The 14,842-nt window shown below is 41.3% G+C and overlaps 1 protein-coding gene across 1 annotated transcript in view; it reads left to right on the top strand.

Annotated features, from left to right (window-relative positions):
• Positions 1–3,797: 3,797 nt before the first annotated feature.
• The window catches only part of CUBN (cubilin (intrinsic factor-cobalamin receptor)), a 260,495-nt gene continuing 249,450 nt past the window's right edge, over positions 3,798–14,842 (top strand). Inside the window, exons 1-6 of the mRNA XM_010859974.1 lie at positions 3,798–4,103; positions 4,504–4,633; positions 5,600–5,695; positions 6,242–6,280; positions 9,337–9,438; positions 10,068–10,171. Coding sequence (XP_010858276.1) covers positions 3,991–4,103; positions 4,504–4,633; positions 5,600–5,695; positions 6,242–6,280; positions 9,337–9,438; positions 10,068–10,171 — 584 coding nt within the window. The 5' untranslated portion in view covers positions 3,798–3,990. The remainder of the gene's footprint in view (positions 4,104–4,503; positions 4,634–5,599; positions 5,696–6,241; positions 6,281–9,336; positions 9,439–10,067; positions 10,172–14,842) is intronic.

Raw genomic sequence — 14,842 nt, 5'->3', positions numbered from 1 at the left:
GAGGATGGAAGGTGACATCCTGGGACAGGATTGGGAGCACAAATCAGCAGGTCACGAATCATTGATTAGTAACACTGCACTTGGAGGTGGAGGAATGGGAACAACCCTAAGTCCATGTACCACGTGTGACGTCTGCAACAAAGCAAAACACATTGACATTCACCTTGCCGTAGATGCCGAAGGCTGGAAACCAAGAACGCAACAGACCTCGTGACAAACTTAAGATGTGTAAAAGTCGTAGATATTATTAGTGTCCTGAATTAATACTTTTATTTTAATGAATGCAATAAAGTGTCTTATGGCTTTCTTAGGTGTCCTCTCACACGCTCCTCCCCGGCATAGAGCAGCTCCCGGAGCAAACCCTCTCCTTTCTCTGTTTCCTCAGCTCCGGCTCAGGGAAGAGTTTATTCCCTTTGGATTGCCTGCTCTTGGAGACTCTTGGATTTAAGTCTAATGTTGCCTCCGCTCACCCATGTGGAGTGCTTCCTTGCTTCCTGGCACCACTTCGCCTGGTTCTCAGGCATCAGTTTACTTTGGCCTCGGATCCCCAGCTGCAGTTCAGCTAGCCCCCTCTTCACTCAAAGTCCTCAATGCATGTCCCTGTTCTGAAATCCTCTTCTGTAAAAGGGGAGATAAGGGCACCCCTGATTTTCCTTGTGCAAAAGCTTTTTAAGTTGCTTGTGGATTCTTGCATCATTTCCTGCTTTGAGAAACCCAAGTTCAAGTGGTGGAAGAGGAAGGAGAATTGTTATATTTATCTACATGATAATCACAGTTTGTAGTTAGTGGACATTTATATGCCAGAGACCAGGTATGCTAAATATTTTGTACACTTTCAGTGCTGTTATTAGTATCTTTTTGCTGATGAAGAAACAGTGTCATATGGTCAGACAGTGATGGAGCTGCATTTAAACCCCGATGAATGAATTTCCAAGCCCACGTTCTTACCCTGAACCCAGTGAGCTTCCCTAGAGCTGACTTTGGAGAGAAAAATCTGCGACATATCCCATCATGCATTCCTGTCATTTTGTAGACTGGCTAATACAAAAAGGGCATGTGAAGGATCTTTGTGGAATGAATTCTGATTTAGGGAGGAAATGGGAGCTTTGCCAGTCATGAAAGACAGGATTTCAGGTTATACAGCATTTACTCTGGGAAAGGGAGACAGGAGATTATTCACCTTCTAAGTCTAAAGGTCATGGATTCTACAACTATTTTATTTTTATTGAAGAAATTCCAAATAAAGCCAAAAGAATGAATGATAACGCTGTGGAAACAGTGATTGATTTTTATATTGTTTCCACTGAGTCATCATGTGCAGACTGTCTGACTTATCTATTGATCTCAGCTAGAGTTGAGCAGGTGAACTGGATATAAAATTCCCTAACACGTCATCCAAAGTCAGTCAGACCTTGAAAGAATATTTCTTTTCTTTCTAGCATGAGAGTCAATTAAGAATTGGATGACTAGACTCAGAGTAGAGAAATTATCTTGACTTTGTTTTAGTAAGTACATTAGTAAAACAGGAAAATTCTGTTAAAAAATGAAGTTCTTTTTGAAATATGCTGGAGACATCTTTTATTGCTCTAAAAGATAGGCTGAATGCAGTAACCATTAAGAAAATAGAATCATGAAAATAGTTATGTTATGTTCAAAGTTCAGAGTTAGAATGGTCCTTTATGTTGAAATATTCTAACACATTGTATTTTATCCTGTTCTTAAAGTTGACAACTATTTCATAGTCAAGATTTCCCCCCACCCCTACACCAAATTGTTAAGCTTTTAAACAAACTTCAAACTAATGTAACTTAAAAAAAAATGTATCCAACTTGCAATACCATTGTTGTATGACACCCATTTCTTAAATAACAAAAGAACAAAGAACTCATCATTTGACCTCCAGTATCACCTAAAGAAAGTAGCAATTTGAAGCTGTTTTTGCTATTTTTGTTCTTTTGATTGAACAGAACGGGTATAAGACATGTTCCATCTCTCCATAATATCAAGCTGCAGAGCTTATTTAGAGGAGTAATTTTTAAGCTCAGTGGCATTACATACAGAACATACATTCACACTGTTGTGCAACCATCACCACTATCTGTCTCCAGAACTTTTTTTCATCTTTCCAAAGTGAAACTCTGTATCCGTTAAACAATATCTTACCATTCTCCCTACCCCCAGCCCTAGAAACCTATGAATCTTACCACTTTAGGTTCTTCATATGAGTGGAATACTTTGGCCACCTCATGCGAAGAGTTGACTCATTGGAAAAGACCCTGATGCTGGGAGGGATTGGGGGCAGGAGGAGAAGGGGACAACAGAGGATGAGATGGCTGGATGGCATCACCGACTTGATGGACATGAGTTTGGGTGAACTCCGGGAGTTGGTGATGGACAGGGAGGCCTGGCCTGTTGCCCTTCATGGGGTTGCAAAGAGTCAGACACGACTGAGTGACTGAACTGAACTGGCTTATTTCACTTAGCATAATGTCTTCAAGACTCATCCACATTGTAGCATGTCAGAGTTTCCTTCCTTTTAAGGACGAATAATATTCCATTATATATATATATGTAACACATTCTGTTTTCCATTCAGATCTGTCAGTGAACATTTGGATGGACATTTGGCTTGCTTCCATGTTTTGGCTGTTGTAAATAATGAGCTATTAACACAGTTGTACAAATATCTCTTTGAGTCCCTGTTTTCAATTATTATAGCCAGAAGTAGAATTGCTAGATCATCATTCTAGGGCTTCCCATGGGGTTTTAGTGATAAACCTGCCTACCAATGCAGGAGAAAGAAGAGACTCGGGTTCAGTCCCTGGGTTGGGAAGATCCCCTGGAGGAGGGCATGGCAACCCACTCCAGTATTCTTGCCTGGAGAGGAGCCTGGAAGGCTACAGTTCATAGTGTTGCAAAGAAGTGACTTATAGTACACATGCATGGTCATTCTATGTTTAATTTTTTGAGGAACTGTCATACTGTTTTATAGTGACTATATCATTTTACATTCTCACCAGCAGTATACCAGGGTCCTAATTTTTTCACATTCTTGCCCAATATTTGTTATTTTCTGCTTTTGTGTGACAGTAGCCATCCTGTGAGTGTGAAATGTTATCTCACTATGGTTTTGATTTATATTCCCCTAGTGATAAATGACACTGAGCCATCTTTTCATGTGCTGTTTGGCCATTTGTGTATCTTTTCAGAAGAAATGTTGATTTTCTTTGCCCATTGTTTAATAGGGTTACTTATTTTGTGCTGTTAAGTTGTGGGATTCTCTGTATTCTGCATATTAACCTCTTAATCATATATACGATTTAAAAAGTTTTCGCATTTTTAAGTTGCCTTTTCATAATCGATAGTGTCTTTTAATATATAAAAGTTTTTCACTTTGAAATAGTCCCACATACCACTTTTTTTTCTCTTTTGTTGTTTCTACTTTTGGTGTCATATCCAAGAAATCATTGTGGAATCCAAAATCATGAAGATTTTCCCCTATGTTTTTTCCTAAGAATGTCATGGTTTTAGCTCTTATATTTAGGTAGGTATTTGATTCATTTGTATTATTTTTTTCTATATAATGTAAAGTCTGGGTCCAACTTCATTCTTTTACATGTGGATATCCAATAGTTCCCAATAGCATTTGTTGAAAGCCAGTCACTTCTTAAGCAAGGAGAGTTTTAGTGGATGTTTCCAAAGCCATTTGCTACTGTTTCAAAGGTCAGATAGGTAATGATTAAGTTGTGCATCACTTAGAGGTAGATTTTGACCTCTCACAAGTTGAAGAGTATTGAAGATCTAAGATCATTTACATCCCTCAGGAAGAAAAAAATAACGTAGGCTTCCAGGGCAAAGAAGAAAGGACTGAAAAGTGTGGGACAATCCACAGGTCAGAGTACAGCTGCAGGCTTGGTTCTCTGGACTCCCACGCTCGGCTGGGAGAGCAGCCTCCCTGCTTCCTGACGACCCAGGAGGCTGGTGAGGAACATGTCCTCACTTTTTCTTGGGAGTTTGGTTATTTTATTGACGTTTGCTGCATCATACAGTGAAGATGGAGGACTTGCGCTGCAGAGACAAAAAAGAAATATTGACCTCCAACAGTAAGTACACACGTGGGTCATTTCTGCTGATGGACTTGGGTGGCTCCTCATCAGTTTTCACAAATAACCAGATAAGCAAAGGTATAATTTTTCTAAAGAGAAAAGATGATATTAAAAACAAACCAGGAAAAACAGTTGAGTTGATGTATGGAAGTACCTTTTTATACACAAACTCTTCATTTATCCCTTGGCAAATTAGGCAAGGATGCAGTTTACTAGGAGGCATATCCAGGAAATTTGCAAAGAAAGAAATGACAAGTGAGCAGGGAGAATTCAGCTGAGATGACCACAAAGCAAAAGTGTATGCAGTCCATAGCTATTGAGTGAGAAACTTTGTTCTCTAGACTTAAAAAACTGCATGTGATAATTACTGATGCATTCTCTGGCTTGGATTATGTAGGCCTCGAATGACAGCAGAGAGGGGAAACTTGGTGTTTCTTACTGGATCAGCTCAAAACATTGAATTTAGAACTGGATCCCTGGGGAGAATTAAATTAAATGATGAGGATGTCGGCGAGTGTTTCCATCAGGTAATACACTGGAAACATACTGAAGTAGTTTTGTTTATTCATACTGAAAAGGCCTATGTTAATCTGCACTTTCCTGAGCACAGGGAACATGACTGAGGTGAAACAACTCCATGTAGGAAACAATGCCCTGGGGTTAATGATGGGTACGGGACATAGTGCTAGCAGGAGGTGGCTCACTGTGTGGACTTATGTATTCCAGCCCAGAGAGGGTGCAGAGGGTGATACTGAGGCTGTTTCACAAGGGGACCAGGGATGGAGGGGGACCATAGAAAGATGTAGATGCGATCAGTTTATTTTTGCCACAGAACAGAATTGGCCAGTTATCCTATCCTGCTTACTGAATGTTTTCAGTGCTTATTGTTTGTTACGTCATACAGGTCTATTGATCATCATGTTAGGAGCTAGCATTTAGAGTTCATTATGGACTCTGCGCTGTGCTCAGCACTTTATGTGTATTATCTCATCTAACCCTCATGGCTGCCTTTATCGCTTTATCGCTACCCCATCTGTGGGTGGGCTTTATCGCTACCCCATCTGTAAGGGAGATAGAGGAACCCTCCCTACAGCACCTCAGCAATGTATCCAAGGACATATATTAAATGGCTGAGCCAAGATTTAAAACCCAGTCTCCTTCTAAGTCAGGCCTCTTAAAAAGCATTCTAAACTGTTATTATGGGGAAAAAATGCAAACAGAAAATTCCTTGATACCTTATTACTGAAAGGGTAAATGGAATTATGCCATGGCTATTTTAGTCTGGTGTTTATTATACATGGCATTGTTCTGGTTTTTTTTTGTTTGTTTGTTTTGTTTTGTTTTTTAATAATAATGGCAAGGCCTTAGGGCTTGAAATAGAATACTACCCAAATTTAAACATTTTATTCTTATATACATAATTTTTTCACTAGCATTCTCTTCCTCCTTCTCTTCTCCCTTCGTTTTCTTCTCCTTTTTTTAAAAAAAATCAGATCCAGAAAAACAAAGATGATATTACAAACTTAAAAAGAACTACAGTCGGTCTGCCTCAAAATATTTCTAATCAAATCCATCAGCTTGATTCCAAGGTAAGTCTGACATCCACATCCTTGGGACAAATGGGTTCTCCTTAATTCAACTTTGTAAGTAATCATTTTGCAGAAGATATACCAATTTTGTATCCTCCTTAAAAATGTAGTGTTATAATTATGGACTTTTTGGTTAAATGACCCAGCCCTAATGGAGGAGGTAGACGTGTGATGGGCAGAGGTTGGAAATCCTGTGACAAGAGCTTGCAGCATAAGTTGGCTCTGCTCATGTTCTGATAGCCACCTCATTATTGATGAGGTGGATGGGTCACCATCGCTCAGGAAAATTCCCAGGGTCACCATGCACAGACAGTCAATGAATCAACTTATCATTGTGTTGTACTTCTGTTTTTAAAAATATCCATGCAATGGAAGAGAGAAGGAAGGAAGGGAAGCCTGGAGGGGAGAGAAAAGAGGAGGGGAAAGGCAATTAGACAAGGAGCAAACAGATAAAGTGAAGGCACTAGGGAAACAGGTAACAGAGTAACGTGGCACACGACGCGCCTTTGCTCCAGCTAATGGATGTTTTCTCTTCCCAACTGCTAGCTTGCGGATCTTGAGAGAAAACTCCAAAGCTTACAGCAGGTGAGTCCTATAACTACGAGACAGCCAGCATCTTTCACTGAAAATACACTAGAATCGCTGATGGAGCTGGTATTCTTTTTTTTTTTTTTAATTTCATTTATTTATTTTGGCTGCGCTGGGTCTTTGTTGCTGCGTGGGCTTTTCTCTAGTTGCGGGGAGCTGGAGGTTCTCTAGTTGTGGTGTGCAGATTTCTCATTTTGATGGCTTCTCTTGTTGCAGAGCTAGGGCTCTAGGGTGTGAGGGCTTCAGAAGTCATGACACATGGGCTTAGCTGCATGTGCCATGGCATGTGGCATGTGGGAATCTTCCTAGACCAGGGATTGAATCTGTGTGTCCTGCTTTGGCAGGCAGATCCTTTACCACTGAGCCACCAAGGAAGTCCAAATAGAGCCAGTATCCTTAAGGTGAATGGATGATCAATATCAAGGGCTTTGCTCTTCGCATAATTTAATTCTTATCACAATCAAAAACAGTTTTTTTATGGGCATATAGTCCATGGAGTCACTAAGAGTTGGACACGACTGAGCAACTTCACTTTCACTTTTCACTTTCATGCAATGGAGAAGGAAATGGCAACCCCAGTCTGGTGTTCTTGCCTTGAGAATCCCAGGGACGGGGGAGCCTGGTGGGTTACCGTCTATGGGGTCGCACAGAGTCGGACACGACTGAAGTGACTTAGCAGCAGCAGCAGTTGATTTACAATGTTATGTTAGTTTCTGCCATACAGCAAAGTGAATCAGTTGTATGTGTGTATATATACTCTTTTTTAGATTCTTTTCCCATTTAGGCCATTACAGAGTATTGAGTAAAGTTCTCTGTGCTATACAGTAGGTCTTTATTAGCTATCTGTTTTATATATATTAATAACAGTGTGTATATGTCAATCCCAATCTCCCAATTATCCCTACCCATCTTTCCCTCCTGGTAACCATAAGATTGTTTTCTTCATCTGTGAGTCTATTTCTGATTTGTAAGGTCGTTTAATTCTCATCACACATCATGCTTCCCAGGACACATGAGGAAAGTGAGTCTCAGAGAGATGAAGCTCACTGAGCATGTGAAGTCCTCTGACTCTCAGTTCAGCTGTCCATGTGCTCTTCCTCTTTGCTATCATTTTTTAAACCATATAATGTCAGGCTTAAGTGTGCTGGAGCTGGTCAGCTAGTGACCACCCAACTTGCTTATTCTGGCATCCACGACTCAGTTTTCAAAGGGCTCACGTTTTCTCTAACATTGAACTTAGAGTCTAGGCTGTATCTCAGAATATTCCAGATCTTCTTAAAAGTATATCTGCTGGTGATTAAATTTGAACAATTTCTTAGAATAAACCATCCATAACTTTACTGCATGCTTGTAATTTTAGACTTCTCATCCCTTTTGTAGGGAGCTGATATTTTTAAGACTTTCAAGGGAGCCATAACCTTCCACACAGAGAAATGCATAGAAAGTCCCCATGTTTTAAATTTTGAATAAAAGTAAGAGGATTCCAGGTTCAGAGTCCCTGCTCTCATATTCTTGGTCTGTTTTTGATTATTCTTCAAATGTCCTCTACTCTGTTGTTTTAATTTTGGTGGACAAGTTTGCACATTCCTTTTCCTGGCTTTGATAAGAAATTGCCCTTTCTGCCTTTATCTTCTTAGAGAGTAGTTGAATAAATTAAAATGAGCAAGACAAACAGTAGTTCTCAGTCTCCTAGAGTGTTTCTTTATTCCTGCCAAAGGTCAAGAACTGGAGGCCATAGTCCAGTTAGCTGGGACTGGCCTCCCTCTGCCCATCCCCCCAGGAAGAGTGTTTAGTAACTCTGGAGTAGAAACACCTCCATGCCTTTGGATGCCTAAAGTCCCATAGTTTCTACTGTCTTTCTCCTGACTGCTCACTGACTATTTACTACTGGGTCCCCATGGGCTTCTGAGCTTTTAATCCCCACCCAGTGTTGTCTTCCATGCCAGAAAAACCTCCAGTGAGTTTGTGGTTAATTTTCTTAACTGTGTCCTTTGATGAACAGGACTAATTGTGGTACTGGCACAGAGAGACAGAAAAATGAAAGAAAACAGAGTCCAGAAGGAGACCCCCAAGTGTATGGGCACCTGACTTATCACAAAGGTGGAGAGAGAATGGGCTTTGCTCCACATGGTGCTGAGTCAGCTTGCCATTCTCTGCTCTCAGTTTCATCTGCAAACAGAGGGAACAGACTTGATTTTCTCTCCGAGAAAATCAAATATTTTACCAAATATTTTTCAAAAATGTAAAGAATAATTTGCCCCATTTTAATTTTTAAAACCGAGAATTAGACTAACATTAGGTGAAATTAATGGGATAGCTGTCCTTGCATAATCACTTGTCCTCTCTAAAGATGTTTTCTCTGCCCCAAAGGCATTTCAAAGCTTACAAGGTGGGAACTAATAGCTGATGGAGGGTAGGATTCTCCAGGTTCCAGAGACAAAGGCAGGTCTCTGTGTATGACTCTGGTCTGAAAGCAGTCATGTGAGCACAAGGCTGGAGGGTGTATTTAAGCCTCAGGCCACATTTCCCACAAAGGGTCTTGGAGTGAAAAGAGTTCAGTCATCTTAACCCAGGGGAGGAGTGTGGGGGCAGCGAAGATGATCATATTTCAAATGCTTATCTGGAGGTATCAAAGAGAAGAACAACAGCAAAGGAACCGGAATTTCCGTTTTATTTTCTTAGTAAAATAGGAATTTCCATGTGGCTCCCACACCCACATCTTGACTCTTGCCACCATCATACGTTTGTCAGGTGAACAGTGTTTTTTCAGAGAACAGAGTGAGAACTCTCACCCCTCACTTTTGCCTCACCCATCCGTGGTTAAATGCACGTTAGTAGTGAAGGAATATGGATAGGGCTTGATAATAGTCAACACTTTTCGGTTTCTCAGAAGACAGTTGACAGGAAGAAGCATTTACATAATGGATTTAAAGTCTGGAGGAAGACCCCTCCCTCCCCCCACCGGCCAGGAGTAAAATGTGTTTTGGTGTACACACCTGCTCTAAAACGTGGAAAGTATGACTGTCTCGCTGACCATCCTGTCTTTGTTTCAGACACTGGACAGGAAAGTTTGCAGCAGCAATCCCTGCCAACATGGCGGAACCTGCCTCAACCTCCCCGATTCCTTTTTTTGTATGTGTCCCTCACAGTGGAAGGTGAGTCACCTAATCCTTGGTTAAAAATGATGATGAGTCAGCATCAGTGGTTTGCTTGCAATCCTCCAGACCTATTTAATTCTCCATCCAAAGTTTCTAGGATTCTGTGGTCTCCTGAGTCAGAATGAATGACACCAGGTATGCCAAGATGCGAATAGCGGCCAGCATGATTCTGTCACCATTGAATCCTGAGCCATCTTAAGTGGGGATTTGCTGGACTAGATGCTACATGCTGTTCTGGCCAGCATGAATGGAAATTGCTCAGCATAACTAAATGAATCTTAATGTAGCCTGTGCATTTTCCTGCCCTTTTCTATTAATAATGAAAACATTCCTGACATGCACATCCAGAAGAAATTAAGTGACTATTCCTAGGCAGAGCTCCACAGTAAGATGAAAAGTAGCCCACATAAGGATTCTTCTCCTGTGACTGGTATGATCTATGAAGAGCTCTTTGGCTCTGTTAGGCCACACCTGAGTTGTAGAAGAAGCGTGGCTGGAGATGAGTTTTAATTTTATCCTATTTAGCTTTACTGTCTGTTTGTAAATCCTTGAACATGCTGTGTGACTGTTCACCCAGATGTCTTTGCAACCTGTGGCACCTGACTTCGTGCTTTATCTAAACGCAGGGTCCTCTGTGCTCTGTTGATGTTAATGAATGTGAGATTTACTCAGGGACACCCCTGGGCTGCCAGAATGGAGCCACATGTATAAACACAGCAGGGAGTTACAGGTAACTTTTTTCTTTCCTTTCCCTTTTTTTTTTTTTTAACCAATAAACATTTATTTTTCATACTCACAGGTCTGCATATAAGCTATGGTGGCTCCACCTCAGTTTGGTTTGGCCTGTGGGTCTCTTTCTTACACCAGGGCTAGAGGTACCCCAAGCTGTTGGAGGAATGTCCTTCTTAAGTCCAAGGTCAAAAGCCCCCAGAGAGTTGAACAGAAATGTGTAAAATCTCCTAGAGCTATGGCTCCAAACTCGATGTCACTTTTGCCTGCTTGTTGTTGTTTAAATTAGGGTGTGTTTTTGAAGGACTAAGACACCCCCTGGTTAAGAGTATCCAAGGTTAAGTGCCTGTATTACCAGCAAAACTAGCTGTTCTCTAGGGAAGTCACGCGGTGTTTATCTAACATACACAAAGCTGTTTCCTCAGGTGGATAAAACCTCGTGTGACCTCAACTCTCACCCCATGAAGAAACCCGTTCTCTGTTCTCTCTCACAGGAAGGAGGCCCCCATGGCTAGTGTAGAGTGAGGATGGCCTGGGGCAAGATAAGGCAGAGGGGTTAGTAGGAGTCAAAGCTTGAAGGGATGGCCATGGGAGAGCCTCATGTAGAAGAGGTACAGCCTGCCCCCCTCTCCCTTCCCCCGCCACCCCCACATTCAGTAGCTGAGAGAGCTGATAGATACAGTCAGGACTTCATTCAAGCACTGTGCACAATGTCCACCATAACCAGAGCAGGGTGAACCGAGGTTTTCTTCACGTGGATAATCCTCATTGTCTTTCCTCAATTAGTCATCAGGCCCCTCACCACAATCGTCTCCCTGCTCCCATCCGCCATCTTTTCTGCTGATTGACTGTCACAGGGCTCATCCGCCGCATTCTCCCGCTCAAATCCCGCATCGCCCTCCGCAGGAAAACTTCCCTTCTCTTACAAAGCTGACTTGGGCATCACAGTGCCTCCATGTTCCCATCCAACTCTAGGAATATTGGTCTGTAAAGTGACACTGACTGATGTACTGTCTTGTTAAGTAATCAAGTCCAAAAACGTATGGCAGATCAATAACAAACTTCGGTTTCTGTAGTTCCTTAAAATCACTTAAAAAAAAAATCTCTAGACATTGTCTTTCTGCATATTTTGGTGGGTCTCCTATATTCTGTGATTATTAAGAGATAAAGAAATGGGTTCTGTTGTGACAGAATCTCTGTGTTTTCTCTCACTGGAATCAAGAGCAGCTATTCACTCTCTTCCAGTATCCCTGCTGTCCTATTCTTCAGTTCCTTTGTAACAACCCATTCTGTCCTTTCCAGCAAAAAAGAGTGCAGGAATTTTGTTTTTGACCTTGTCATTTATTAGCACACTGTATTCTTAAAAAGCAACCACAATCTTTCTCTTTTATTGTTGTTCCTTTAATTCTTTTACTATGATAAAAGTTTTTCCTCATTGCAAGTTACAAATTTAACTTATTCCGGCTTTTGGTGGATACGTCTTTCAGTTTCAATATCCTGCACATTGTACATCTCTGATGTCAATGAAGTATTACGTTATTAAAGAGCTTTTTGCTCTCCAAACTGTATTTCTCCTTAAGAATCCCCTGATCCCTGTTTTGATAAATACTCAAGCTTGGATCCAGAATGCAAGTCTAATCTTTCAGTACCTGATTTCTATTTATGAGTATTTATTAATGAAAACTGCTGCTTGGAGATAACACTGGCAAATGATTCCTAGCCTGGATCGTTCCCACGTTCCTGACGTCGAGGAATGTCCTGGAGTTAGTTCTCACTCTCTCTCCTTTTATCATCCCTGTCTTCTGGAGTCTTGCAAGCCAGCAAAATAACAAACGTACATCAGGGAGGAAAGATCCATAGATCAAGACAAAATTGTTTTTCCTTCCAGGACAAATTTGCCTTTTTACCCCTGAAAAATGGCAATGAAAAGAAAGGTTTAAAAATTTTTTGTTGTTGTTTGTGTTCTTGACATGGTATGTGGCATCTTAGTACCCCAATCAGAGATCAAACCCATCCTCCCTGCAGTGGAAGCTTGGAGTCTTAACCGCTGGACTGCCAGGGAAGTCATGAAAAGAAAATTTTTAACACAATTATTTCCTGCATGTCAGAGGTTAATTTTTCCAGATAGAAATGAGAAGGAAGGAGGGAGGAAAGGAGGCGGGGAGAGAAAGAGAGAGAGAGAGTGCACACGAGCAAGTGAGTGAGCAAGCGAGAAAGAACAATTTTACTTGTTGAGAGTTGCCTAAATGGCAGATTAAACTTGGTAGAGGAGTACTGAATTATTCTCTCTTGCACCATCCTATCAGAGAAAACCAAGGACTGATTGTGCTGACTCTGGAAATGATTTGGGTTTCTAGTTTCTGCCCGCCACAGGTTCCCTGGAGGACATTAGGGAGCACAGTCTTTAATCTGGTTTCTTCTTGCTGTGGGGATAGTGTGTGAAGCCTCAAGAATTCCAGCTGATTATCTCTGACCTGAATACTCTCATTCAGGCATATGGTGAAGACTTTTTGAAGGAATAAAAGAAAATAGAAATGTGTATATAAGCGTAAGATTAAAAGGTTGTTTTGTGGAATCTATGTGGAATGAAACAGAGCCCTTTGATACTTTCTCGAGTTCTGTTCTTTATGGGAGGTTAAGTCTTTGTTAATCAGTAGCTTCCTTGAGATTAGAAACTCCTTCAGGAAACTTCTGGGAACAGTTGCTGAAGACATACTTGAGCCCTTGTTGAATAATCTGCAGTGGGCAGTTTGCTCTGGATTTTGCAGCCTCCTTCAGTCCCTAACTCTTGTGGGAGACAAAGGAGTCTTTATTTAAAGGGATTAATAACTTTTTTTGGTAAAGACCTTCGAAAGATAAGTGAAGTGAAGTGAAGTGAAGTTGCTCAGTCATGTCCAACTCTTTGCGACCCAGTGGACTGTAGCCCACCAGGCTCCTCCATCCATGGGATTCTCCAGGCAAGAATACTGGAGTGGGTTGCCATTTCCTTCTCCAGGGGATCTTCCCAACCCAGGGATCAAACCCAGGTCTCCTGCATTGCAGGCAGACGCTTAACCTCTGAGCCACCAGGAGAGTTCGAAAGATAAAGCACTATGCAAATACTAGTTCACTGAAAGCCCCATTTCACAGAAAAATTTCTCATAAAAATTCTCTTATTTTTTTAAACTTTTGATTTTATTTTGGAGTATAGCTAATTAACAATGTTGTGATAGTTTCAGGTGGACAGCAAAGGGACTCAGACATTTACATGTACTCAGCCATGTACATGTATCCATTCTCCCCCTAAACTAAAAATTGATTTTTGGAATCATAAGAATACAGCAAGGACAACCACTGTCTGTTTCCCCCAACTCCTGGGGCTCCCAATCTTTTTCCAAGTGCTCAGGCAGCTAACCGATAATATTTTGCCACTGCTCAATATGTTTTTACCTCTTTATTCTGAAGAATTGATTCTTACTGTTTCCTGCTGACTGTGGGTTTAAAACAGCCCGTGGGATCCACATTTGCCTGCATAGATGGTGCCTGCTATATACTTCCAGCTCAGATCTAGACGGCTTTATAGAAAAAAAGAAGTTAAATTTGTTGTTTGTTTTTTCTCCAGGAACACAATGGTGATTATCATATTTTATTTTACTTATTTTCATTTTTATCACTAGTGGGTTTTAAAATAGGCAGAGCTTAAACGATGAGAATCATCTGGTTTCAGCTCAGATGGAATGGAGTTAGATATTAAACATATGACCTCTTTTAGTTAGTCAATTATATTAATATTGAACCATAGACTGTAACACAAGTTAAACTATGACCATGGAAGTATGTGTGACCTCGTCTCAATGGCCAAATGTACTTGCAGTGTTTTTCAAGACAGAACCCCCCCCCCCCCCTTTTTTTTCTACTGGAACCAAATCAGCAATAGAAAGTCATTACAAAAGTTACTTCTTCAGTTCAGTTCAGTTCAATCGCTCAGTCGTGTCTGACTCTTTGTGACCCCATGAATCGCAGCACTCCAGGCCTCCCTGTCTATCACCAACTCCCAGAGTTCACTCAAACTCACATCCATCAAATCGGTGATGCCATCCAGCCATCTCATCCTCTGTCATCCCTTTCTCCTCCTGCCCCTAATCCTTCCCAGCATCAGAGTCTTTTCCAATGAATCAACTCTTCGCATGAGGTGGCCAAAGTACTGGAGTTTCAGCTTTAGCATCATTCCTTCCAAAGAACACCCAGGGCTGTTCTTCAGAATGGACTGGTTGGATCTCCTTGCAGTCCAAGGGACTCTCAAGAGTCTTCTCCAACACCACAGTTCAAAAGCATCAATTCTTTGGCACTCAGCTTCTTCACAGTCCAACTCTCACATCCATACATGACCACAGGAAAAACCATAGCCTTGACTAGACAGACCTTTGTTGGCAAAGTAATGTCTCTGCTTTTGAATATGCTACTAGGTTGGGCATAACTTTCCTTCCAAGGAGTAAGCGTCTTTTAATTTCATGGCTGTAGTCACCATCTGCAGTGATTTTGGAGCCCCAAAAAATAAAGTCTGACACTGTTTCCACTGTTTCCCCATCTATTTCCCATGAACTGATGGGACTGGATGCCATGATCTTCGTTTTCTGAATGTTGAGCTTTAAGCCAACTTTTTCACTCTCCACTTTCACTTTCATCAGATCGG

The sequence above is a fragment of the Bison bison genome, unplaced genomic scaffold (genome assembly GCF_000754665.1).
Source record: "Bison bison bison isolate TAMUID 2011002044 unplaced genomic scaffold, Bison_UMD1.0 scf7180017864461, whole genome shotgun sequence".
NCBI classification, from domain to species: domain Eukaryota; kingdom Metazoa; phylum Chordata; class Mammalia; order Artiodactyla; family Bovidae; genus Bison; species Bison bison.
This window is presented reverse-complemented; position numbering and strand designations above follow the sequence as displayed.